This window comes from Neolamprologus brichardi, chromosome 23 (genome assembly GCF_056152115.1).
Source record: "Neolamprologus brichardi isolate AB-2024 chromosome 23, ASM5615211v1, whole genome shotgun sequence".
Lineage (NCBI taxonomy): Eukaryota > Metazoa > Chordata > Actinopteri > Cichliformes > Cichlidae > Neolamprologus > Neolamprologus brichardi.
This window is the reverse complement of record NC_142125.1, coordinates 24,439,486-24,467,111: the sequence shown is the minus strand read 5'-3', so window position 1 is coordinate 24,467,111 and position 27,626 is coordinate 24,439,486. Positions and strand designations below refer to the sequence as shown.

The 27,626-nt window shown below is 42.0% G+C and overlaps 1 protein-coding gene across 2 annotated transcripts in view; it reads left to right on the top strand.

Moving 5' to 3' along the window:
- The first annotated feature begins 207 nt into the window (after nucleotides 1–207).
- Nucleotides 208–27,626, top strand: part of si:ch211-246m6.5 (von Willebrand factor D and EGF domain-containing protein) — a 40,141-nt gene continuing 12,722 nt past the window's right edge. For both annotated transcript variants that reach the window (XM_035908558.2, XM_087835955.1), the window contains exons 1-21: nucleotides 208–522; nucleotides 4,690–4,874; nucleotides 5,092–5,320; nucleotides 5,585–5,650; nucleotides 5,772–6,004; nucleotides 9,012–9,101; nucleotides 9,187–9,328; nucleotides 9,764–9,981; nucleotides 10,974–11,047; nucleotides 11,152–11,428; nucleotides 11,596–11,798; nucleotides 11,920–12,824; nucleotides 12,975–13,111; nucleotides 13,188–13,349; nucleotides 13,457–13,561; nucleotides 15,539–15,653; nucleotides 16,827–17,098; nucleotides 17,223–17,442; nucleotides 17,632–17,769; nucleotides 21,665–22,135; nucleotides 23,544–23,714. In XM_035908558.2, the coding sequence (XP_035764451.2) occupies nucleotides 420–522; nucleotides 4,690–4,874; nucleotides 5,092–5,320; nucleotides 5,585–5,650; nucleotides 5,772–6,004; nucleotides 9,012–9,101; nucleotides 9,187–9,328; nucleotides 9,764–9,981; nucleotides 10,974–11,047; nucleotides 11,152–11,428; nucleotides 11,596–11,798; nucleotides 11,920–12,824; nucleotides 12,975–13,111; nucleotides 13,188–13,349; nucleotides 13,457–13,561; nucleotides 15,539–15,653; nucleotides 16,827–17,098; nucleotides 17,223–17,442; nucleotides 17,632–17,769; nucleotides 21,665–22,135; nucleotides 23,544–23,714 (4,516 nt within the window). In that variant the 5' untranslated portion in view covers nucleotides 208–419. The remainder of the gene's footprint in view (nucleotides 523–4,689; nucleotides 4,875–5,091; nucleotides 5,321–5,584; nucleotides 5,651–5,771; nucleotides 6,005–9,011; nucleotides 9,102–9,186; nucleotides 9,329–9,763; nucleotides 9,982–10,973; nucleotides 11,048–11,151; nucleotides 11,429–11,595; nucleotides 11,799–11,919; nucleotides 12,825–12,974; nucleotides 13,112–13,187; nucleotides 13,350–13,456; nucleotides 13,562–15,538; nucleotides 15,654–16,826; nucleotides 17,099–17,222; nucleotides 17,443–17,631; nucleotides 17,770–21,664; nucleotides 22,136–23,543; nucleotides 23,715–27,626) is intronic.

Genomic DNA, 27,626 nt, shown 5'->3' with positions numbered 1-27,626 from the left:
AGTTTCACTTTGCTCACACTGACGCACAGCTTTGCGTCCCCAGGCTCTCCAGCCGTAGGTCTAAACAGCCAGCAAGGAGCACGGCGTGTTTGTGCAGCTCTGATGAAGACGAATGGGATGGATGATTAATTGATTTGTGGCCACGTGATGTTTCGGGGGATTACAGAGAAGAGGACCCACCTACCATCTCCGTGATTTACTCTCACTCCCCTCCCCTCCTCTTCTTATTCTCTCTCAGTGATCTAAAAGCCAGTCTCCCGCGAGCGGAGCGCAAGCTTTTCTCTAATCACCAAAACGCGAATGCGCGGAGGAGAGACAAAGTGCACTTTGCGCCACTTTCGCCACATTTCTCCAAACTTTCAATGGGACCCGTGGACTGGTCCGAGCCTGCTGCATCTGTTTAACCTGGAGCCGCAGTCATGGTCTGTTGCGCATTTGGTTCAGTGCGCCTGTCGTTCTTTGGCTTTTTACGCATCGCTCTGCTGCTGGGGGTCGTGCAATTAGCAGCAATAGCGCAACATGGTAAGTGCATGCCTTGTTCAAACGCACCGGGTTTTTTTAAAGACTAGTTTGAAGACTTTGCCATGATCTGAGCTGAAATAGAAGCAGATGCAAAAAGCGAGACTGAGAGCGGACTTCGAAATGTGTTCTTAAATCGAATGCAGAGATAAGAAAGTGTTACGTGTAAAAAAAAGAAAAGAAAAGAAAGAAAACTGCGTGACTTGGACTGCATTCCCATCACTCAGCTCCAAACTGTTAAATGGACCCTTCAAAGGCACCAGGACACAGCCAAGCCAATCACAAAGAGACAGAGAGAAACAATAATTAGATGTTTAAATCTGGAGAAAAGATTTTTTTTCTCTCCTTCTGATCTAAAGATGTTTTTAAAAGATTCTTAATTGGTGCAGAAATTGTTATCTGATATTCTCTTTCATGCAATGGGGTTATTTTCCCGTCATTTAGAGATAAAGTCTTGCATGTGTGGGCTTTAATTCACCAACATGGAGCTGATTATCATTTGGAAAAAATGTGGCGAGTTGAACCCAAATGGAAATAAAAGTGTCAAACTTGTGAAGAGAGTCAGAAGTTAAGAGGTCATAATTGAAACAAGATCAGAAAACAGAGTTATGACTCATTAAAGAGTATAATTCACTGTTACTTAATATTATACAGTAATTTCAAGGGATTGTTGCTCTCCCTGGTCTTCTTCCCTTGCTGGGATTTCAAAGAGGACTGTAAAAAGGTGCACATAAAGGTCAGGTTTGGTGAGCTGCTGTTTTCCCAGCTGTCAGAATTTAGGATGGGAGTGAATGCAATGACCAAAACAAAGAAAATCTTGGAGCTGCAATTGTGCCGATTACGAGTCCTGACTGTAACAAAAATGCGCTCAGTTTACGCCAACCTGTCACCCTGTCTTCGATCTTGCTCACATCTTTGTCTGCAGGGCGTCCAGCAGCAGTTCAAAGCACACCATTGTAAACTTTAAGTCATAAAATGAAACAATGTGGGGTCCTCCCAGAGGTTTCCAGACATTACTGTGCCAAAGCAAAGTTTACCACAATTTGAGCACATTTTGTCCTGCTGACAGCAGCCTTCTATTGATTTGTACGTGAAATTCAGTAGTAAAGAAAAGAAAAAGCTTATCAGGTAAAATAGTACATTTAACCTGCTGACCTTGCAGATGTACCATGAAGAAAAAGTGTTAAAACCAGCTGAACCTCCAACAACCATGCCACATTTAAAGTCACTTAAATCGACTTTTTTCCCCATTCTCATGCTCATATTGAACTTGGCTACATACCTAAGTGCATTAAGTTGCTGCTATGTAATTAGTTAGTTATCATTAGGTATATATGTGAATTATAAGTCTCAAGGTTTTTAGCATGTGTGTGTGTGTGTGTGTGTGTGGGTGTGTGTGTGTGTGTGTGTGGGTGTGTGTGTGTGTGTGTGACAGAGAGAGAGATTGGTCCCCTTTATGGACACAACAGCATCACTGTCCAGTGATAAAAAAGTTTTACAGGTGTGCTGCTCAGAACAAAATGAAGGTTGGGTTCAAACACAGGTGAAGGCCGACCTGTGAGTACAGAGGACTCGTGTTGTCATGTAATAATGTCCTAATGACTACCTGTTCTTTACACAACTACTTGTCCTCATCCTCTTCCTGAAACATCCTGTTGAAATTCCTGTCTTTTAAGGTTCTTCCTCCCTAAGACTAACTAGAGATTAACAATCCAACACAATGAGAGACTTCTTCACTTTCCCTGAAGTCTGAGGTTTTATTAAAGAGTTTCGGGGTCTGTCAGTAGTATAAATGCCACTTTCCAACCTCTTTAAGGAACTTGTGGCAAAATATGTATTTTCTGGTTATCTATCATTACTGCTTCAAACCGTGTTTTTAAATAAAGACAATGAAGCATTATAAGTGTTACCCTTCACAAAAATGCTTTCATCAGTGAGAGTAACTCATCATCATCCTATCATTTTAGCATTTTCATTCAGGCTCTTTGCCCTTTCTCTGGTGGTCTGACTGTGTAGTTTCTGTCTGTGGGCCCTCTGGGAAAAAGGCCAACAACTCCCTTGGTGATAACACAACACTTTTGCTGAGAAACTGTAGTAACTGGAGTATTCCCAGTTAAGTCCCTGCACATCTGGGCTCCTGAGGGTCTTCCCTCCCAGTGGGATAACTCTAAACCCCCCAGGGGGGCTGCTCATTTACCTCCCCCACTTCTTTGTAAACTCATTAAGACGCCAATTGGAACAGTTTAGCCAGCAGCACCTCCTTCCTGAAGCCCTGGTTGTTTGGACAACCTGTGACCTCGAATCTTGTCAGCGGAGCTTCCAGACGAGGTGGACGTTCAGACAGGCGACAGTGTAAACAAAAGCATTTGGTTTCAAGAGGCTGTCAGCACGCAGACCAGCCGGTAAGCCCTTGTTTAGGCTTGGAATCACTGGCGGCAACTTTACCTTGCCCAATCATGACTTTGTGGCTCCTAAAACCTCCTAAATACCCTGAACATTTGTTTTCCCTGATGTGACTTTACTCATCTGCCTCTAAGGTTTGTTAACAAAGACCTCTGCTGACAAGTTTGACCTATTTCACTCCACAGATGTAGAGCTTTTGGGAGTGTGGCGGTGTGGAAAAGTACGTGTTTGGTGGAAATAATTTCTCCCGTCTTCTCAGCTTCCAGCTGCAGGCAGTGTTCAGAGGCCTGTCATGTGCCGTTGGTTTTAGCGTCCTTTCCTGGGGCGAGTTAAGAGAAGCGAGAGGCTCACTGGAATTTCTGTTATTCTAGGCAATTTAGATAACCTGTGGGGGTGAGATGTTCAACACCCTAACACAAAACAGCAAATTGTTTCTGTTTGTCACCTTTTCCTTTAGACAGCTTTGAGTTTTGGTCACTTACTGGTTCGTCACATAATTCTTCTGTTATAATAAACACACTGTTTTCTCACTCCTGGGTTTAGAGATCATCAAGGTCATACTGAAGTTAAAACTAAAGGCTGCTCAGTTAAATCCTTCATCCTCAACTTTAAACCAAGGCTTATGTCCGTTTAGTGTATAACTGATTGTTTTTTCACCTTTTTGTGGCTTTGCAAGACTGAGAATTAATTAACTTTGATATTGAGTGTACTTTAGTGTGCAAAAGTCTTGAGTCCGCTTGTTCTCCAGGCTCCTTGAAGGACATTCAAAGCTCTTCTTTGGATGTTTCTGCCTTTTGTTCTGTTCTCTGTCAACATGATCCCACACTGCTTCAATAATGTTGAGGTCCGGGCTCTGGGGAGGCCAAACCATGACTGATAGTGCTCCACTGTGTGTTTTTCTATACAGGTGTGCTTTTATTGCATTGGCAGTGTGTTTGGGATCATTTTCATGATGAAAAAAGAAGCTGTTACCAATCAGATTCCAGATGTTATTAGATGATCAAAATCTGATGGCACCGTTTCTGTGTTCATATTCCATCAATTTTGACAAGATCTCCAACACCACAGACTGAAATGCAGCATCAACAATGACATAGACTCCACCGTGTTTAACAGTTGCCTGTAAACACTCACTGTTGAACACTTGCATTTTTTATAGATCCAACTAACAAAATGGGAACAAACGATGTGTTTTTCTGAAAAGCTGCTAGTAACATAGTGCCTAAAGATACATTTTAAATCAGTTTCTCTTTTTTTTAAATTGTCTATTATGTGTAGATACAACGCTGGTTCATCACTTGAGGTGGGGCCTTTTTTATCCTTGAATGATTCATAGGTCAGTGTGAAGTGGCGTAGGAAACAAAAAAAGAGTAAAAGTTAAAAGTTTTCACCTAAAGTCTTGTGATTTTGTTTTGTCTACTTCTGCAATGTCTGTCTTTTACACAACTAAACAGCAGGACTCTGACACAGATAAAGACCTGATCTAATCATGTCCAGTTTTCATTTCCTTTAGCTCAAAGCAGATGGATTGAGAGGAAGGGGTTTAAGGTTTGAAAACACTGCTTTTTTCCTGCAGAGGCAAGCTTCCAAGAGAACATCATCAACTTAAGGTTCTCATAACATACGCTTTCTGTAGCTTTTTGTTTAAGGCATATGAACAAATTGAAAATGCCAAAGCGCAGTCTTCTTTTCCACATTATTTTGGCGTCTTTACCCCTTCCCTTTCACGAGTTCTCAGTTTGACATCTTTGTCGTTCTTGTTCTCAGCTCCAGAGTGTTACCCGGGAGGTCATCGGAGTTTGAGCAATCCTTATCGAAGTGTCGACTTTGACTCCACTGAAATCCAGAACACCGCCATCCAGGATCTGATCTGTGACCACTCGCTGTCACCAGGCTGGTACAGGTTCTGGATCAACAACAAGCCAGCAGAGATGCCGACCACCTGTGTTGAGGTAAAATGGTCAAAATGACAGGCAAGTTCTGTCACAGAGGTGTCTGTGCTCACATTTCTTCAAGTCTCTACACTGACGGCTTCCTTCACTGCCAAAAAGTACCATTAAATATCTATCATTCAAACAAGTGATATAATAGACACCTCCAGTACAGGTGCAGGATATAATAACCACCTCTATAAAGGTAATGACTGTTTCTGTTTGCGGCCTCCTGCAGATGAACCGCTGTGGTACCCAGGCTCCGGTGTGGCTGTCACTGAAAGACACCTCACTGCCACGTCCTGGCGAGATCCGCCAGCTCTCCGCCTGTGCCACCTGGCAGTTCTTCCACGGAAGTTCCAAAGACTGCTGCCTTTTCCGTATCTCTGTCAAGGTGCGAAACTGTGGAGAGTTCATGGTTTATTACCTGCAGCCAACGCAGGGATGCATGGGGTACTGTGCAAGAGGTGAGCATTCATCTGCTTTATTTTTGCTGTAGAAGTTCAAAGTTTAATGAAAGTGTTGGAGCTGATGTAGATGGAAATATCAGCAAGACCTTAATAAAGGAAACCTGAGGTTGGATGGTTTAGCCAAGCCACTCTAAGGGGTTCGTTTGGACGAGAAAACGAAAACCTCACTGACTTAACTTTATTCTTAGATTACAGAGATGAATTATGGTATATGTTTTTAGCCTAATAGTAGAAAGATATTTGATGAATCTCATCTTTCAGTTGCTTCAGATTTGGGGCCCAGGCTATGCCCAGCAGGGGAGGTGGAAGTCAACGGTCAGTGCAAAGGTACAAGACTCTATGTGTTCATCTCTGTATAAAGAAGGTCCCTGCATCCACAATTTACTGTAAAAAATTAAAAAGAAAACCAATTAATGTGACTTCAGCAACTGCCCAAATCTGCTTTTAGAGGCCGTCCCGTCCCTGGCCTCCCGACCGGTGATCACTGCGGAACTCATCGGCCACAGCGTCCACCTGAGGTGCTCCTTCGTCTCGCCACCATGGAGCCAGACACTGGGCTTCCAGGTGGTTTGGGCCAGACACATCAGCCATAGCATGAAGGCCGAGATCAGACAGGAAGCCACGCTGAAGCCCTTCTCTGTGGTGGAGATGGATGGCGTTCACTTCAGGCTTGGAGAAACGGTAATTCCTGCCAGACCGTGTTGGAAGTTTTGGGGAGCACATGTGGTGGGTTTGACCTCCTCGAGTGGCCCATGATCATGCTGAACTGATTTTTTTTTTCATGAGTTCAGGCTCACAGAGAAAAAGCAGAGAAGCAACATGTGTCATATGCAGTCGAGAATGCAAGAAAAGGGTGGGGAAGTTAAATCAGTTGCAGGTTGGAAAAGCCTTGCTCCATATGTGCCCCATTTAAGCCGATCTCCATTCACATCTTCACAGTGAATTCTAGGAAGTTATTTTTACATGAACCGACGCACGTATATAAAATAAAGCTGTTTCTTATGTTGATATCTTGGCAACTCTTCATTCATGCAGTAGTGTAGCTGTTCTTGCACAACGATACAGGAAGTGTTTGGGATATAGACATTAAATCTGGATGTTTCTTGTGAGATACCATCTTGTCAGCTGTTTGGATGATGCCTTCTTGCAGACGAAGAGAAGTTTTGCACGTTATCATTTGCCTAAATCCCAAAATGTGTATTTTCTAGTTCCAGAGTTGTCCATGTGGCTTTCCTTTTTCAAAATTCTCGGGTACTTGGGTTTTGGGGCTGCCAAAGTTTTGCTTTGTTTGTTTTTTTATCCAGTTTCAGCAGACAGATTGCATTACACTTAATTATCTTGAGAAGGGGAAAATGGCTTTGAAAAATATCACACAGAGGCAGACCTTACACTATCATTGCACACCAACGCAGGGTACCCACTGGCTTGTCTGGCTTGTCTGCATCTTGTAATCAGGTCATTTCTTGAGGTTTGTGACATAGCCACCAGATAGGTGGGTCAAGATGTCCTCCTGGTCATTGTTTAAAAATGTAGATTTTTTTAACAGGCAACAAAAAGCCAAATGAAAGTTTATGATTTCAAGATTGAATTAAGCAAATGCAAACCTTGTTTTGTCCTTCGCAGGCAGTGTTTGCTATTTTGCTACCAACACCTTTTCAACTGTGACTCCTCAGCAAAACTCTACAAAAAACAAAAAGTGTCCAGCACCAAGAACCATCTGCATTCAGGGCTTAGGAGAGAGCAGATTCACAGTAGCACGAAAATACCAGATACATTTTATGGTTTGTTGTAGTTCTGGGTTATTTTCAGAATGCTCCAAATTATTATTAATAATCAAATCAGAATGGTAGCAGCTTTATTTCTTCACCAGGTTGCCTTTAGGGCGATGGAAATAGTTTATTCCATAAACCTTAGCACGTGGATGTTCTTTGATGTCATCTTTGTGTCCTAGGAGGATCGAATTTAGCTTTGTTTTGAAAGCTCAGTATGCAAGACAATAATCAGAAGAACTGAAGATTTACCAGGAAGAATAATTGCTAATAGCACTAAAACCAGACAGCAGCAAAAGAATAAAGAAATCCAAAGATTGGTTAAAATGACAACTAAATATGAGTAGCTGTCGACAAGATTGCCTTCTTGCAGCTGAAGCTGAGGCAGAGTAGCTGCACTCCTGCCCTGCACTGGAGTAAAAACTGTTATGATTGACCTTTGTCTTTCCAGGATGTCAACATGCTGCTGCACGGCCTCATTTCCATACAGCCAGACTGCGCAGGCTGCTGATAGCTTTCATTTCCTTGAGAAGTGATATGTTGCTAGGAAACACAAAGTTATTCGATTTTTCAGCGCGATACTATTTGACACCGAGGTGATGTCACTCCCAGTTTTTGTCATCTTGCAGCTGTGGACCACGTTGCTCCCATGTCTGGACACCAGGGTTGTGTTAGTTTGGTCTAGCAGATGTTACGGAGGGCTGGGTTTGCTCATGGGGCTCATCTTTAGCGTGTGTTGATATAGCAGCTGGGCAGGGTCAGAGGTCATCTTCATTTCTTTTAAACCATGAAAGAGAGTTAAATATTAGTGCTTTTGGAGCATTGGTTTGTTGTGTTATGAGCTATGGAAACATTTTGATGAATCACCAATACAGTGACAGTTGCACACTGCTGGTCTTTTTCATAACACAGTGTGAAAAGGTAATGCACTCTTCCACTCTCGTTTATCAACATCAGTTGACAGTTACATAGCTCAAGTTTGTTTGAGCAATCAAAATGTGAAAGGTGGTTTCAAACTCCAGTATACCTTCATCTTTCACTTCTCTTAGATCAGTGATTCACAGAAAGGGCTACAAGTACCCCATGAAGGACAAATGTGATGATGGGACTTGAACAGCAGAAACTGTAACTGAAAGAAAATAAATGGATACATGAGTTAAATGAAAACAATTATAAAGTGAAAATACGTTGGACTTGGTCACTAAAAGAATGTTAACAGCTGATATTGCTAGCTAAAAATATGAAACTAGCAAGTGTGTAAAAAACTACAAGCAGTGGAAATCAGAACGGCACATTTAGATTTTTGAGCCAAACATGCACGATAAACAACTGAAAAACTAGCTAAAATGTATAAAATGTTAGACATTATTAGGTAAAATTATTAGGTGATTTACTTAAACATCCAGATTTAGTGTTTCTCAGTTTTCAGATTCATAGTTTAACAAGCGATGTTTGCTGATGCTAACACAAAGCTAGCCAAGAACCCAGACTGAGGTTAAAGTATGAGTGAATGCCGACCTCTACGTAGACTCACTGTAGCCATCGCTTTAAAGTCTCTTTGAACTCGTTTTCATTTTTGTTTTTTGTTGTCCATTATCAGTATCTAGCATGTTTAGGTTTAGAGACATAGTCCAACCACTTTTGCTCATTTTTGGTTATTTATCTATTTGATGCATGCGTTTATTTGTAGCTACAGTTTCTGCTGTTCATGTCCCATCATCATGCTTGTTCTTCAGTAGCCACTAAAGGTAGTGCATAAATGGTTTAAATAAGAAACCAATAGTTATGGATAAAGAGTTGAGATGGTTTCCTAACCATAAAGGGGTTTTGGGGTCTGGCTTTTTTGTTAAGTCGGATGAAAAAATGATTTAAAAGCAGCTGATTCAGACTTCATGCTTCAGCTGATATTTCCCCTGTAGTTCTCCTGCAGTGTGTCGACTTTCAGAGCCAACTCCAGCCACACAAGATCGACTTCAAAAGAAAGTGAGAGTTTCTACGCTGGACTGAAGGTAAAGCCTCCTCTGACTCTGTTTTAAAACCCCATTTTAGTTTCATTTCTCAGTGAGAACCTCATAGACTCTTATTCCTCCTCAGTTCTCTCCAGATGTGCTCCACATAGCAGAGAACAGTAAGGAGCACGAGGTGACCGTCCACAGTACCGTCCCCATCCCCTGCTTCACCTCCAACTTTGGCCACCAATGTGGAGTCCCTCTGGCTCTGACTGTCAACAATCCAGGTCAGACCTGTGGGAAAACAGGAGATAGAGTCTGTGTCATCACCTTTATCTTCAAGGACATAATAAAGCTACAGCTTGAGTATATTTAAGGTTAACCTGCAATTTAGTTAAGTACTGCCTGCAGCAACCACTACAGTTGGACAAATATTACCCCTATTTAAGCATTAATGTACCCGTTATTGGGTAGCTAACAAAAATCACCAAACACAAATTAGAGCAGCTGAATTAACTACTGAGGCCACAGTCGCGCATTAATAAAACAATCAAAACAATTTCAAGCATTTCTCATTTCCTCTGGGATCTTATTATTGTTAGTCCCAGATTCACCTTGTACATCATCGCATTGAAGCCGGCTAAGAAAGACATCATTACAGTTGTGCAGGCAGCTGTGTCCTGTCTGTTAACATTAATTTACTGCTGTGTTGACATCCACAGACAGCCTTGGCCATGAGGTCTCCAACGTGGTGCTGTCCGCCTGCCAGGTGGAGCTCCAGCCAAACACCTGCAGTGAAGGCAGCTGCGGTCGGGCAAAGTTTTTTGTCACTGCTGTGACTGATTTCACACGTGACGGGAACCGCATGAGCCTGATCGGTGCTTCGCCTGGACCCTCTGCACCACGCCTTTGGAGAAGCTACGTCCCGACATCCCTCAAAGTGAGTGAGGTCATTTAGAATAAAAACAGAATAAAATATGATTATATGAAGTTTTCAAATCATTGCATTGTGTTTTTATTTACATTTTATATAGTGTTACAAAGTTTTGGAAATGGGTTTGTTTGTGTGGTGAATACAGAGTCTGCTAGGATCTGAAGAGCTAGATATTGCAGCTACAGTTGTCCTACACAATATCCTTGAGGCAGATTGAGAGATGCTTGATGATTTTTCCACTTTTGAAATAAATTTCAAACCATTCGTGAGGATCTTGGAAGGAAACCCTGAGGAGGTTTGGGCGACAGCTGGAATCTGAGGCATGCAAGTTAAATGTGGCATGTGGAGCAACCTTAAGACGACTTTCTTTTTTAGAAAAACTGTCACACAAAGGCTCTCCTCTGGCCCTTGAGGAGCTTTTAATAAGATCTATAGGGTCACTAGTGGGTAAAAGCTGGGTTTGTGGCACCATGGACGCTTTGTGCTAGGGTCCTACAATAAACACAGTCCTTAAATGGGTTCCTGGACTTATTCAGGATAAATAGAGGGTCTTCAAGTGGCATTTCAATGGATTCCATTATGCCTAACAGGAAGAGAGGACCAGCTTCTAAAGCTAAATGTCGATTGAAAGTATTACTTTAATTAAAGAGAAATACTACAATGGCTCCAAATAGCAGGTTTTTCCATCATACTGTTTACACATACACACAATTATACAGTTCTTTTTAACACTGAAGGAGAGGTTGTGGTTCAGGACCAAACATGCACTCGTTTGATGGTTTGACATAATACTTAAAGAGCGCCTCTCTAAGCGGTCATTAGTTGTGTCCATACAAGCGGTGACATTATGTAAGATGTGATGTCAGCCCTCCAGACACTCTGTCTCTGAGGAGCTTTTTCATCTGTGTTCAGTGAAAACATCAAAGCCTAAGACCACAGGGTCAGAGGGTATAGCCCCCTTAATCTTTCTTCTGGTGACCTCTACCTCCCGCCCCCAGGTCACGGTCCAGGATATTCCCACTTCCACGTGCTACTCTTTGACTGACCCGCATATCATTACACTAGATGGCAGGTAACTTACCTCCAGCTTTTGTTAAATGAATCCATTTATAGGGCAGTTAGTGCAACAGTTAAAGTCTTCAAATTCTTATTAAAAAATCTGCATTTCCTTCTCAGGCGTTACGAGAACCACCAGACTGGCACATTTGTCCTTTACCAGAGCCTCTCCAGGGAATTCGAAGTCCATTCTCGCCAGTGGGACTGCAGCAGTCGACACTACTCCGTTGCATGTAACTGCGGCGTTGTAGTGCGAGAGGGGAACGAGCTTGCCATCTTTGACATGTGCAATGGGCAACCGCAGGAAACGAGGCCACAGCTTGATCTTAAGAACCTCGGTGACAGTGAGGGGAGTCGGGTCAGGGTGCTGGAGTCCCACCAAGGGAAGAAGGTCACCGTAGGTATCTGGACATTTGGAAACTGGTGTCTAGTTATTTGGCTAAATTCATGGTAAAATCATGCAAGAATGATCTGTTCTTCATTCAGATCTGTCATATAAGTTGAATTTTTAATGCATGAGGAGACTATGTTAACTAGCTGTTGGATGTGACTCTCCTCTTGTAGTTGATCTTTCCTTCCGGGGCCTTTGTTAGGGCTGATGTTGGTGATTGGGGGATGAGCCTGTCTGTCCGGGCACCCAGCGTGGACTATGGAAACACGCAAGGCCTCTGTGGCACCTTCGACCGGAACGGCAACAATGACTTCCAGGCCTCCGACGGTGCGTTCTATGGCCCTGATGACTTGCACAGCTTCATAGAAACCTGGAGGTCAGTCTGGGACACAGTGTGGATTTCTAATTTTCAGAATTATAATCTTTCCTTATTGCCACCATAATTCAGCTGAAGTCTCCACAACATTATTTGTTTTTCTTTACTTTGTGTGTGTTAGGATAGCTCCTGGTGAGAGTTTATTTGACAAAACACCTCCTGGTATGACACAGGACCTCAGGAGGCCTTTCTGTCGGTGCCAAACAGGATCCAGCACTTCTCAAGAAGCTGGAAGGGGGATGAGAAACTTGTACAATCCCTCTGCTCACTCAGACTGCATAGCATATGATAATGTGGATTACACATCTGTGTTCCCCTCAATGGACACAACAGTTGAATACATCAAGAGCCTGGAAAAAGAGGAAAGCATTCTGGATATATCTGCCTTCAGCAGTCACCCTGTCGAGAGGCGGCACCTCTGGTTTCACGGCAAGAATAATCAGAACAGTGACAGGGATCCTGAACTGGACGATGAGTTCAGAAAGGATCTTCTGCTTTCTGTTGACAGGCCAAAGAGACAGGCGTCATTCCAGCCTGTGTTAATGGCACAGAGCCTAAGCCAGGCTGATCTGGAAAGCTACGCCTATTTTTTCCCAGAGGATCACCAGGTGGAAGCTCGACCAGAGGTGCAACCCCAGTGGCCCACGCCAAGTGGTCTCACCTCAGCAAAAGCCCTTGAAGTATGCCAACTGGCTTTGGTCAACTCCACTGTTGGAGCAGTGTGTCGGGAGCTGCTGGGACGCCGCCTTGGTGAGGCAGTGGATCTCTGCATGCTAGACCTACAGCTTAAAGATGACCTGGGTTGGGAAGAGGCGTTGTTGCCATACCTGGAGAATGAATGTGAGAGAAAGCTGCTGGAAAATTTGACCGACAGAGCCTTGGAGGTGGCCAGTACACCGGGAACGTATGGGGAAGTGATTACTGCGCTGCGATGCCCCAATTTCTGCAATGGAAATGGAGAGTGTACAGAGTGGGGCTGCCAGTGTTTTCCCAACTACAGCTTCCATGACTGCAGCCTGGCTGTCAGTGAGTATCAGGAACAGTTATACATATACCAAACGTACAACTACAGAGTAAAGTAGATTAAAAGTCACACTGATACTAATCTCTTAAAACTTGAAGTTAGTTATATCAAGTCAAAAAAAACTTGCCTTTGACCAGTCTCTCTTCTAATAGGCCAACCGGTTGAGATAACCGATTTGGAGAACAGTGGCCTCTGTGATATTCGAGTTTTCGACTGTCGCAGCATTCGGGTCTTTGGCCTCGGTTTCATTGACTCTCCTGACCTAAGCTGCTATGCCACTAGACTGAAGGTGAGGCTAAGGCTAAAATCAATTAAGAGAGTTCAAGTGCTGTTTTGTTCACCTTTCCTTTGAATTCCTTCTGCAGTACATAAACAAAGCGTGGGTTCCAGGGGAAAAACAGCGAACAAAAGCCACCTTCCTCAGCTCCAAGGCTTTAGACTGTGCTGTACCATCTCTGAGCACTGCTGCCATCAATACAGAAGACTTCATGATGGATGACAAACCATACGCACGCTGGGAGATTAAGGCAAGGCTCATTATCATTTTAACTTGGGATTAAAATCTCTTTTGTTAGGTGTTGACTGCTTTGTCTAAAGATCTTTGCGTTATCGCCTTCCTTTTCTTCTGTACTAGGTCAGCAATGACGGCTCTCAGTACAGCCAGGCAAAGACGCTGACAATCTACGATGGTATTTGTCAGGTCTGTGAGGCCTCGCGCTCTGGACTCTGTAAGTTAAAGGTAACTTGCATGCAAGACGGAGCAATGTTTTTGTTCTTGGGAAGCTAATAAAAAGAATACTTTTCGTTAAGATGGATAACATCTTAATGAAAAGTATTATTTTTATTATTATTCATTATTAAAATTGGCGTAATTTGTTTGCCATCTTTATTTTTTGTTTGTAAATCACTCATAAAAGGGTAGGGAAGTGGAAAAAATGCCACAATATGGATGTTTGTCCATCTGGAGCCCTTAATTTGAGAAATCCCATTTGCTACTTTTCACAATTTTAAAATTCTTTATTTGCCCTGATGTCGATCATAGGAAACAGTTGCTTTATTGTAAAGTTTCAGTCACTATATACACTTCAGAAGTTTTAATCTTGGATTATATGCTTTCTACGGTGGCCCCTAGAGACAAAGCACGTACAAAAACCAAAGCACGTACAAGCTCCGAAGCACGTGCAAGCTTTTGTTACCTAGTGGCTACACAAGCCAGGAAGTACCAACGACCGGATTTGGTGTGTGATAGTAAAGGTAAATGAACTTTTTTTTTTAAATTATTTGAATATATATGAGTGTGGTTGTTATATCCTTGCAGGTGTTTTCCGCCGGTATCCAACTCCATGTGTTTGCAACAAACTTGCCGGGGTTTTTTGCAAATCAAGCTCAACACTGCCCCTAGCGTCCTGGAGCACTTCCGTTCTGTTTTGGAGTTTGTACGTGCTTTGTCTCTAGGGGCCACCGTACTTTTATTGTAATTGAGTTACATTTATAATTTAAAAACTTCTTGTTATTATCTTGTTATTGTTATCTTGTTATTGCAAATGGCCAATAGGCTTATATGTTACCCATTGACCAAGTGGTCCTATGACAATTCTGGGTGGACAGTGCTTGCAGGTCAGTAGATCACCCTTTGAAAGCACCATATACATCTTGGCAACCAGTTTTATGCTAGCAACTGCCAGTAATCACTCGTTAACCGGTCGAGGAATTTGCACTTTTCCTTAGCAACCAGTGGTTGGCAAATCATTGCTAACTAGTCCTTAGGCCTGTGTGATGGAAGCTTTAGACTTGAAACCAGCAGTTAAGATCATAAACACGTCATAAAATGTTTACTGTGGTCATGGGTGGATGGATGGGTCAAGTGAGACGTATGATCATTTTTCTCTTTTGTTTACGAAGCTTTCACAATGGTTTAACTTCTTTTTAAAAACCAAAATCTATACCCTTGTTTCATTTACAGTTTATAAATAAGACTAACCATAGTGTGTAAGTATCCACAAAATCATAATTGCTAAAATAAACTTTGTTCCGAGCCATCAGCTGAAGAACGGCAAAACACTCTTGTACTAGAAGGGCACAGTTGTTAGGCACTGGAGGAGACAATAGGCCCATAAATTAGGCTGTGAGACAGCCTGCTCTGTTTTTGCTGGTCTGTTTTTATTCACATGGTCTCAACAGGTGACATGTTATGAAAACCTGGACACTCCAACGTTTGTCCGTGCTAGTAGGGGATGCTGATTGAGGATGCAGATGTGATTCAGTGGGTGTTTAGTGGAAAAGTGTGATGAGGCATTTTACATGCTTTGGGGGGTGTGGGGGGGGGGGGGGGGTGGGGGGGGGGGGGGTGCGAGACGGTCTGCTGCTTGAACAACTAAAGCAGCAGCAGCGGTTGGCTATTTAAAATCTCTACATTCAGTGTAAAAGAGGTACGTGAGGGGTCCTGTTGTTCCTGGAACTGTGTTTTATGGGAGACAGACAAACAGCCCAGAGCAAAAACACACACAAACAGCTGTAGACAAACAGTATGTAGACATGTGGCTGCCAAGACTGAGCTAAACTGAATTTACTTCAGTAGAGATGTGTTTAGAGCTGATTTCCTGTTCATCACTAAACAAAACACCTGAAAATGTGTTTTAAAATGTGAACACATGCTAATATTGAAAAAAAAAGTGAGTACACAAGCAGATCTGTTTTGCTTCTCTTTGTTTGACAGGAGCGGACATGCAACATCGATGGGATGTGTTTTGCAGCAGGAGACTCCAATCCCAGCAGTCCTTGCCTCCTCTGTGACCCAGACGCCTCCAAATTCACCTGGTCTGTGAACCAAGGTACACACAACTCGAAGTGGATCTCACCGTCTGAAAGGAGAACAACCTTTTCTACCTAAACAAACTCAGAACCATCATTAAATTCTCCCCGTGTACTTGGTTTTCCATCTGCCTTGCAGTCCACTCGAGATGAACAACATCAGGGAAAAAAGACATTTATCTCACCGTGTCAGTGCAGTGGTAGCCATCCAACTGTGGTCCTGTTTGTCTCCATTAGCAGATCAAAGGAGCAGAGGTTTAGGTTTCCCAGCATGCCCTGACCTGCCACTTAACCACTCTCGGAGCGGGAGTAAATCACATGGTTGGTTTCCACAGCAGCACAGACAGGCAAGATTCATGCAAAAAGCAAAGGGACGCTGGAATAAATGACCAGCGTAACAGTTAGTCTTATTTTAAGGATTAAAACGTATAAATAGATTTTATTTTCTCAGTTTTCACTTCTCACAACTCAACTACAAAGTAGAAAACAGAGGAATAAATGCACAAGAATAAAACACAATATACAGATGAATTTGAATGCATCAATAAAAATTAAGCTGTATATTCATCTTATATAATAATGTGTTTGGGATCATTGTCATGATGAAAAATGAAGCTACTTTCTATCAGATGCTTTCCAGATAGTATTGCATAGTGGCTCAAAATATGATGGTACTTTTCTGTGTTCATAATTTATCAATTTTGAGAAGTTTTCCAACACCACTGACTGAAATGGAGCCCAAACCATGACAGAGCCTCCACCGTGTTTTACAGATGGCTGTAGTCACTCCCTGTTGTAGCTCTCTGCTGACCTCCTCTGTACATACTGACAATGATTTGAAACAAGAAAGTCAAATCTGGATCTGTCACTCCATCAGACCTGTTGCTACTGATTTTCAGTCTAGCTCTTGTTTAATGTGGCATACCTCAGCCTCAGCCAAAACATTACTGGGAAATGAAGCTGAAAAGAAAAGAAAAGCTCAAGTCCAGAGGTGGACATGCGTGCTTACAATGATTGTTCCAGAACAAGCCTGGAGGTGTGTTTTTGCCAAACCAGGGTTCCCTGTAAAGAGCTTATTTCAGCACAGGAAGCTCCTGTCATCAAACGCTTGTAGTAGGAAGACAGTAAATAGTACGGTGGGAATAAGAGGTGGGATGAAGTGCATCTCAGTCTGTTTTTGTCTGCATTATCAGTCAACAAGCCTCCGACTTTCCACCGGCCTCAAAGCGTCCTGCAGACATTCTCCAGCGAGAACTTCGTCTTCCAGTTTACCGCATCGGACCCCGAGGGCTCGGCGCTTCTCTTCCAGCTGGAAGAGGGACCAGAAGGTGCTGTCCTCTCCCCTGCTGGCCTCCTTATCTGGAGGGTCCCATCAGTTCCAGAGAAGGAGGGGCTCCGGACGAGCAGCTCTGTCCGATTTACGCTGTCTGACGAGTGTAACGCCCAGAGCACCTTCACTGTGGAGGTAGAGTGGGGATAAGCTGCTAAGCAGTAATCTGCTGATGTAAATGTGACACACTGATGTTGTTAGATATTAATAAAATCCAGACATTCCTCAGCAGTGTCTGTGTTTCCCATCTGCAACACAGATTGTCGTGGTGCCGTGTGGCTGCCAGAATGGAGGCTCATGTGTGACGGATATTAACTTTCCCGCCGGCAGTGGGAAGTACCTGTGTGTGTGTCCCGAGGGTACTCAGGGCGAACTCTGTGCCGACGACATAGACGAATGTCTGTCGGCTCCATGCTTGGGCAGCAAGTGCCTCAATGTGGTCGGTGGGTACAGGTGCGAGTGTCCTGCAGGGCTGCGAGGTAAGAATGATTAAAAACCTAAAGATTTTTAATCAAAAATGAACAAAATAAAAGCCCTTGATGTTTAAGGCTGTTTTGTTTAGACACACTGGGCTGTTCTGACATCACATGTTTGCAGTCGCGGAGGATTAATCCCAGTGATGGTTTTTGATTACAGAATCAACATCCTCTGTGTGTGTGTTTTGGCAGGTTTAACGTGTCTGGAGGATGTCAATGAATGTGAAAGGAAGCCCTGTTTTCCGGGAGTGCAGTGCTTCAACAGCTTTGGCTCCTATGGCTGCGGCCCCTGCCCCAAAGGAATGGTGGGAAATGGGACTTTGTGCACTGGTAAGTATGGGCTTACTGCATTACTACTCATAGGCAGTTTATAAAAGATGGAGCTCCACTAAGAGACACTCATTCGTGAGCCTCTGCTCCTTCACATTTAAAGGAGCCATTGAGGTGGATGCTTCCTGCATGCCTGCTAATTGAGGTTTTCCCAGCATGTCCAAATGGGAGTGGACCCCTAGGCAGACCTGGTGAGATTATGTCTTTCAGCTGGCTTGGGAATATATCTGCTTCTGCCCCCATAAGAGAGAGGAGGTGGCTGTTGAGAGGGAGGTCTGGGCATGCCTGCTTAAACTGCTGCCCCTGTCACCAGAATAAGTGACAGAAAATGTAGCTTCTAGGTCTGGAAATATTAAGGCAGTGTGGAAGTTCTTTAATTGTGCATTATTTATAATACCCAGCAGGGGGTGACCCCTCTGGTTTCAAGAAGAAGCCAGATTGTATAGAAGTCTATGGCTAACTGACCCTAATGCAAACCAACTCTTCCATGATGAGTGGTCAGATAACCAGACTGAACCAGAAGCTTGGTTAAGGCTACCAAACGCATCTGGTCAAGGTGCAACTTGCTAAATGACATAATGGACCCGACAAAATATTAGTGGGAGTGTTTGTCTGTATTTTAGCCTGTATGTACACTTTTGGCCCAGTGTGGATTAGAGATAATCCAACATAACTTCAAACGTGTGCGCCCAGTTCTTGATTTTTTTGAAGTCATTAACTGTACAGTGCTGTACAGCATTGTCCCATTGCATGCTGTGCAATCATTCCACCCCGGAAAAAGAACAGTTCAAAGAAATCATTAAAAGCCCAACATTTCCGTGACATTCGTGCCCATGATGAGTGGATGTAAACGTCTGACCACAATAGTATATGTCTTGAGCAGAAACTGACAGGAAGCTAGGCGTGATTAAGTAACGTCAGGTTAAACACACGGCGCCCAAACGAGACCACTTATTTTCCTATAGTTAATCCTGCTTTCCAAAACAGCCCTGAGTTTATCAGATACTGCTGTTGTCTGAGAGGGTGAAGCCCCTCTGTACAGTTTACAGCCTCACATAATACAAAAATAGTCAATTTCTCTGTTCATTTCCCAGCAGCATTTATCATATGTTCATCTGTCTGTTGCTGTGATATTGGTTCGAGCATTCCAGCAAACTTGTAGCTAATTTTGTTGTTGTTCCAACTACATTTAAATTAAAGCATCAGCTATCCAAAAAAAGGGTTAATTCGTTCATTGGAGCCGTGTGTCCCGGAGGAGCACTCAGCAGTGAATGGAAACCAGATGGCTGATATTGCTGCCTTGTACTGTGACCGCTCACGTTGTTTTGGAAAGACTTTTGGCTTCAACCAAAACTCAGTAATTATATAAAAATACATGCATAATCTGGTAACTTCTGCTGTTGCGAAACTGCAGCTTGATTTGTTTCCTTTATATTGTTGCAATCTGTGCCAGTTGGTGGGAAATGCCTCGATGTTGAAGCGCGCTTTGTTTTAGGTCAAAGAGGGTGTTCCCAAATTTTTCAAGGCTAATGGCTAATCAGTTATTATTTTTCAGGCATGCAGAGATTGTCTTTTTTCTCCAACATTCAAGGAACATAACCGTGTCTTTAGGCAGCTATGGTGACGTGACGAAGAAATGCTATCTCAATTAAGATACTTGTCACAATACAAATCCTGCCATGAACCTGCATTCTATTCAATGAGCTGTAGTGGGCAATTCTCTCGGTTACAATGAGACTTCTGGGTGGAACGAAGCCTAATGTAAAATGGCCATCCTGATGATTTTATGGTGCCGACCTCTGGTTGTGACTTCATCTTTTATTTTGAAGTCATAAGGCATTAGCCAATGAGTGTGCAGTTTCACAGTCAGTGTTAATTAACAGACCACTAAAATACTAGAATTTTCCTCAGCAAAGCTGAACCATGTAGACTGGTTTCTACTTCACAGCTTGATATTTATTACATAATTCCATTAAAATCCAACAATAAACTCGGCAGACAAGTCTAATCTAGAGACATCAGTTAGTGCACAGGTGTCGAACTCCAGGCCTCGAGGGCCGGTGTCCTGCAGGTTTTAGATGTGTCCTTGATCCAACACAGCTGATTTAAATGGCTAAACGACCTCCTCAACATGTCTTGAAGTTCTCCAGAGGCCTGGTGATTAACTAATCATTTGATTCAGGTGTGTTGACCCAGGGTGAGATCTAAAACCTGCAAGACACCGGCCCTTGAGGCAGAGTTAGGCAGAGCAGCCACGTTCCTAACTCCAGGATTTATGGGTGTCTACGGGAATTGTTTCACTTTTGGTTCCTGGATTTTAACTACAAAGATATTGTTAACTGAAGAAGAGAAGTTAACAGCATGCTACGAGCACAACACTGGTCCACGTACCCATACTTGTCAAGGTGAATATTAATACAGGGTTAAATTAGTTGCTTTCACAATCTAAAGAGAAAAAAAACCCCAAAATTCTCACCTAAAAGACATCATGTTGATCCATATTCAATTCAATTCAGTTTTATTTACATAGTGCCAAATTAACCATATAGCCTCAAGGTGCTTTATATTATTTGCTTAAGTACTGGGCCTGATGTTGCATTCCTGCAGTCACATTATCCTTCCAGTAACAGAAGAACTCTGTGGTGTGTGTTTACAGGAGTTTCTGCCCCTAAAAGGAAAAAAAATCTGGGTCTACAGTAAAGCACAGAACATTAATTAAACTCAGCAGCATATTATTTGCCATTTTTATGGGACCTTGTGGCAGAAGATTCACAGGGACAGATAGTTGGATTTCCTAATCCCCTTTGTTCTTTAATCCTCCACATGTCCACTGAGGGCCTTCAGCTTGACTTGTTTGACCTCTACGCTCAGTTCATTTTAAGATGCATAACTTTGTGTGTCAGTGGAGTTGGACAAGGTCCTTAAATTTTAAATGACAAGCAGGTGGTGATGGATGCTCCTACGTGTTTTTTTTAGATACAGTTGTGGTCACAAGTTTAGATCCACTCACCATCGGCATGAGTGTCATAGTAAATTTGGTTCTTTTAAGGATTTCTTTGAAATGTTCTATTTCCACGGTGGAATAATTGGACAGCATATGTCTTTAAAACAAGAATTGTGTGAATTTATTTTGGATTTTTTATAATCCAAAAAGGCTCAAAGGTATACATACAGGTTTAAATACATTCATAAACTCATTTCAGTCTTTTAGTATTTGATGCTGAAGGTTCCAGATCATCAGTTGCACAACACTTGCACATTAAGTACAGGTTATTCAGAAAGAAAAGAAACTTAGCAATACACACCCAAAGCTACAAAGCAGTTACCTTGAGATTAATGAAACGAACTCTTTAAACCCTTTAACTTCTCCAACTAATCAGTTGTGTTTTGACAAGTCAACCGTCATTGGTAGTTTTGACAAGTCAACCGGGCAGAAGGAAGTTCAGTTCTAATGAAAAAGTTGAGAAAAGTCAAGTGTCAAAGGTAAAGGTTTTGGAGAGGCATTCAAAACTAGACTCCAAAGTCTTATTGAATCTGCCTTAATTCTAGTAAGTAAGAAGTCTTTGCTGTAGTAAAGCAGGATGAGTCAGATTATTTGACCTGCTGCCATGTCTGAAGCCTGTTGAGGTATATCTTAGAGATATCTTTACACAAACTTGACCCAAGGTCTTGTCTCTTGCTGGGAGTCACAGTTCATTAAACGTAACTTTTTGAGCCCTTCCAGGTTTTCTGATTTACAGCAACCTCCTCATCCTTCACTGTACCATCTCTCTTTTTTGGTCCTTTATTATTGATTTAATGCAATGTGTTCTGAAGTGGGTGATCTTGATGCTCAATTGGACGTAAAAATTGAGGATAGCAATCCAGAACATAATTAGTGGCTTTCTTATTACAGTATTTCTCAGTCCAGCTGCCTTCCCTTCAACATCTGCTCCTGATATGACTGGCTACAAGACACCAGATGTTCTGCTCCAACCACCCAAAATAAAGACAGGCGCTTTCCTGAAGACCTCAAGCGGTAGCTCCCCGCAGATGACGGCTGAGGCCAGGAAAACAGTTCCAAGAATTGACCCACAAATGAAGTCAACCACCTGGAGAAGGACAGCAGGAATTAGCTCCAGCCCTGAGGTCACAATAGCAGAAACCAGCAGACGCAAAACACCAACCATTCCCCAAACAAATATTGATTCTTCACGGGAAACTCAAGCAGCTAACCTAAACCTATCCAGGACTAACACAGACATGTTCAAGAACCTCTCAGAGATTGTGCCACACCGAGTCAAGCAGGAGCAATCTAAATTCAGAAACACTACAAGCAATCCTCCGACTGTAGCTTCACCATCAGATCATAATAGACTAGCTGCAGGTAAGCCCCAAATTTCCAGTAAATTCCATTTAAGTTTTCCTTTATGTGCGAGGTATCACACTGTGCTGAGCCTCAAGCAAACATGAAGACAAGGAGACTTTAAAAGGGAACATTCAGTCATTCTGGCCATAATGTTTTATCACAGTCATTAAAATAAGTACCAGGAAAATAATTCACATACTGTAGTATACATATTTTTTTTAGTTTAGCTATAAGAGCTGCCTTAAGGGGATTCAGGATTTCAATTTGAGAACACTTAAACAGGTCGTTTTCAGATGTTAGGAGTAACCGACCAATGTGATCTTTTTTTGGAGATCTTACCACTGTGTGTGCTTGAACAACCATTCAGAAACAGGGAAATTCACGTAAAACAAAAACAATTTAGACAAAAAAAAATATTGTTTTTTACTCTGTATTCAGGAAAACTGTAGTTCAATGATATGTTACCTTAAAGAGCTAATGCTGCAGTCACAATAGGAAAATCAGTGGAGACCATGGCACACCCAAGATCATTGCGATCGTTTGTGAGCAACTTTCAATTTTGCTGCTTCTTGAAATGGTTGTTTCAATGAGTCATCAGTGCATCAAGATAGTTATAAAACAAGCAATAAGATCAAATCAGGCTTGTTTGCAATTGAATGGAGTCAAGTTGGCAATTACATGCGTCAGTTACTTACTGTTTATGATAATACGGTGATTAACTGTGATAAACTGACCAAAAAATGCAAACCGGTTTATTTCTACATACACAGAAATTCACATGAACTATTTACATTTAGCATCAAGTGAGAACCTCATAGTTGCGAAACAGAATTTCAGAAAATCCTTCACAATTATTGACTCTATTTACCTGTAAGATGACACAGGTAACGACTTAGCAACCTGTCGATATTAGTGCTCCATTGGAGAGGAAGTTGCAAATTAATTGCAGTCATCGGTGTAGGCTGACCCATTGGCAGTCCGTCTGCATTTATAAATGAGTTTGCAACTATTTGTAAACCTTCACCAATCTGTCTGAGAGAGGTCAGTCCGAGTCAGACTGCGACTGTATGGAGACACGTTGCCTCCCACAAGGAGGCCTGTGTGCCTTGTGATCAAACGTGAACGCCAACAGGTTGAAGGTGGAACACCGTCAGTGTAATCGTTGATTTTTTCCTCATTGCCTATTACTACTCTTGTCTGATTGAACCATTACAGAGCACACAAGGATATTTGTAAGTATATTAATATTTGATACTTGTAAGACTATAACTAATGAAAGAAAGCAAAAATGAACTTTGCAACAGTTTTATTTGTATGTTTTCAGAGATGTCAGATGTCAGAGATGCAGATTGTGTTTGCTTGGGAAAGCTACAATCCGAGCCTTCTTATACGACAATGATTGATCTCATACGACTTTATCTCCCAGGATCAGTGAGGTCTTTGGCTGTCAGTTTATCAGCTACATGCGCCAGCAGGCCCTGCTTTCCTGGGGTTCAATGCATCAACCGCAGACCGCCACATGTGGGCTATGTCTGTGGCCGCTGCCCACCTGGACTTTATGGCAATGGTCGCATCTGCATGAAGAACTCCAAGAAAGGTGAGGGAGCTTTTCCATTTAATATTTTAATGTGTTGGGGGTTAAGCTTCCATGATTTTTAAGTCTTGTCAGGGACTTTGCAGGAACCAGAGTGATTATAGAGTTTTTCACAGGCCTTTAGGACATTTAAAAAAAATAGCAGTTAAATGCAGTTGAAGTTTCCTTTAACCTTAAACTAACTAATGCTGTTGACTCAATTCAGCCATAGATCTACTTACACTGGCTGGACATCAGGTGTTTCATAACCTTTGGGTCACATCTAGCCCCACACATGATTGGTCAATGCTGTAATTGAGTCACAAAAGCAGCCCAAATTGGGGTGTCTGCTCTATATAGCATGTTCTTCCTATTCTTTGTACAAAAACACATTGTGTTGTTTTTCAAAGGAAAAAATAAGCATTAATCTGATGAAAACATCTGTCAGTAATGTGCATCCTTCCATACACTGTGGTCTGCTTTTAAGAGCTTATTTTGCACTCGTTATATTCTGGTTTCCCTGATGTTGCTTTATGTGTTTTTCTTGATTGGAAAGAATGTCATTTATTGCAGGAGATAAATCAGCATAAGTGGTTGGGACTGCCTGAAACAAATAACCACCTCTGGTGCATTGCTTTTTGAGTCGGTTCCACAAAGTTTCTACAGCAGATTCCTTAATGTGACTTCACACAAGGGGAGATGGTGGGGGGGCTCACAACTCTAAAGAGACAGTCTGCTTCCAACTTAAATCCCCTTATTGTGGACTGTTTGTCTGGAAAGTCACATCACCACAAACAAGACATTAATCGCTTAAATTGCTTTGCTGTTCTTCTCTTTACTTTTATTTGTCCAAGGACAGAAAGCAGACATGCTTTTTTCCTTCAGCATGTCATCGTTTGACCAGATGTTCTGCTTTTCAATTTTAGTTTTATTTTGCTGTATTTTATCATTTAATGCAGCGTTTTGCAGATTCCTGTCAAACCTCAGTGTATCTGTTAAGCCTGTCAAGCTGTGTTTAGTACGCAGCGACACATACGCGATACACAGCAGAATGACATCAATGGCAGCTTTATAATGACATGAGCTGTAGCACCCAAAGCTGCTGCTTTAGCATATTTTAGTAATCTAATGCTTCTCAGTAAAGATTCCAAAGCTATGACTGGAAATTTACGTTTTGGGGTAGAAATATGAATTTCTTAGGGCTCAGTACCTCAGATCTAGTTGCTAGTTGACATGGTAACCATTGGCTGCTAGGGAAAAATTTATATTCCCTGACTGGTTGCAATGAAACAGATTGCTAAAACCTCAGTTATGCATGCCTAGAGACCAATCAATAAACCCCTGCTAACCACCAATTAATAAACTGCTTGGCATGTCATTGCTGAAGGTTGCGAGCTGTTGCTAGGTGAAATTGGTCACACATAACTTTATAATGTTGCACTGAAATCCTCCTTACAGTTATTTTGGTCACTGGGACGCTGGCACTGTCACCAGTTGTTTGTATGGAAGATGCTGTCTACAAATACTTACCAACTACTAGGGATGGGTATCGAAAACCGGTTCTTGTTGAGAACCGGTTCCCACTGTTTCAATTCCTTGGAATCGTTTGCCATTTTTGCAAACGATTCCCTTATCGATTCCAGTCGCCCCGAATGACGTCACCACGTTGCGGAGCGTCATTTACCTGGCAGGAAACATGGCGGCTCAAACGCTAAAAAGTTTGGTTATACTTTACGAGAACGGATGACAACAGGGCAACTTGCAATACTTGCAAAGTAGATATTTCATTTAAGGAAGGAAACACTACGAATATGCAAAAGCATTTGCTCACAAAACACACGATGACCTTAAATGAATGTCGTGTTTTTAATTCCGCTCCGGACTCGTGAATCTCAACCCAGCAGCAGCGGTAACGTTTGCACGTCCTCTCCCGTTAATACGGCAGGTAAATAATCAACTAACAGTGCATACTATGTTAGCGCGATCTGCCTTATTACAAAACCTGCCATTACTGTGCATTTAGGTGACCATGATGAGAGAGACAGACAGTCTGGCTCAGATGCTGGCAGTTCTTGCTACAGTCTACCGGTAGCGTCTCCTTTCAGGCCAAGATAGACGAATGTCACCGAGCAGTGACTCAGTTTGTGGTAAAAGGCTTGCACCCATTTGCCACAGCAGATACCCCCGATTTTCGGTAAGTGAATGTGTTTAATTTTAGGCAGGGACATTACTGGATATTCTTGTGTAATTGCTACAGAAGAATATTTATTTTATTATTTTACATTCACAATTTTTTTTTCCTGGGGACCCTGTGACACCCCATTGAAGAGCCGTAGGTTGGATCTGTTAAGATCTCACTGTTGGGTTTGTAAGGCCGTGTTACTCCTAAATTTCTATCTTGTTCAAAGAGAAGATATAAAACAAAGATCTAAGCTATTAGACCTTAGTGTTCTCCTTTTTTTTAAAAAAAAATAATCGATAAGAGAATCGATAAAGAATCGAATCGTTAAACAGAATCGAAAATGGAATCGGAATCGTGAAAATCTTATCAATACCCATCCCTACCAACTACTCACAGAGTGGGGGGACTGTGAAAAATCCAACATGAATAAGAAGTGGCAGTCATTTGAAAAGTTGCACCTTCTAAAATGTCTTGGTTGCAGTTTTTACTTTGAAATTAAACATTTTCTGTTTACATCTTGAGTCAAAAAAATTTCAAATTTCACTAATTTTGTGAGCAATTCCATACTGTTTGCAGGCAGGTTAGTGTCATAAGACTACATGTGACTGCAGCAATCTGCTAGTGGCAAGGTTTTTCATACTGCACTCTCTTTGTGACCACTTTCACCTACAGACAGCTAGCAACCATTCACCAATCAGTTGGGAAAATACACATTTTTCCCTAGTAACTGGTAGTTGCAAGCAGCTTTGTGACAGGCCTCTAGGGTGCGTGACTGGCAATCTATTTCACAGCAACTGCCAATAACCCCTCACACCAGTCTGAGGCCTGTGTAACTGAGGCCACTCCGCTGTTCTACTTAACTCTAATTAGGGCCAAATCAGATTTCTTTCTGTAACATATTTTTAAACCACTGTAGATGACCAAGGTGTTGTCCATACCACTGTGGAGAACATAAATAGATCGAAAAAATAGAAAGAAAGACAGAATACAGGATCCAGTTGTATAAAATCAAAATATAAATAAAATTAACAAAGGTATTCTAAAAACAAGACAGAACAGGAAAGAAATGTAACACTAAAATATAAAAAACAGTAAGAATATGTGAAGGCCATCAAAAACATGCATGTCTTTGGGGGTTTCGTTTCATTAGAGACTTAACATTTGATTGTTCCAGAGTTATCGAGTAGGCACTGCCAAATCTCCCTTATTTTGTAGAAAAACTACAAGCAGTTGATCTTAAAAGTAATACCTTTTGGCTTGATCCGGATTCTATCAGCAAAGAAGTGGATGAACTATTAGATTTCTGCAAGAGCATATGCAAGGTAAATAAAATAGGCCCTAAACTGGAACCTTGAGGCACACCATAAGTAATTGGGGCTACATGAAGAGAAGAACCCATTTTTCAGGACAGGGCCTTAGATGCTAGCCTAATCCTCAAGAGGGTTTGCAAGAAAGTAGATCTAAATCTTACTGGAAACAAAATGGCACAATTACTGGAGTTTAAAGGCAGCACGTCATCATTAAAAAGTTTGTGTAGAGCATATTTTGAGCTTTCATGAGTCCTGAGGCGTGATCGGAAATTTTCAGTGGCTTAGTCTAAAAAGGAAAAAGGCTGAGCATACAGCATTTTCTTCATGAATTCCATCATAGAAATATAAGTTCAGAAATAAAAATTACTTAACTCTTTTCAGGCAAGGTTATTTAATAAGGACATGGACTGCTTTGTTAGCAAAATTTGTAATCGGGGAAATTGA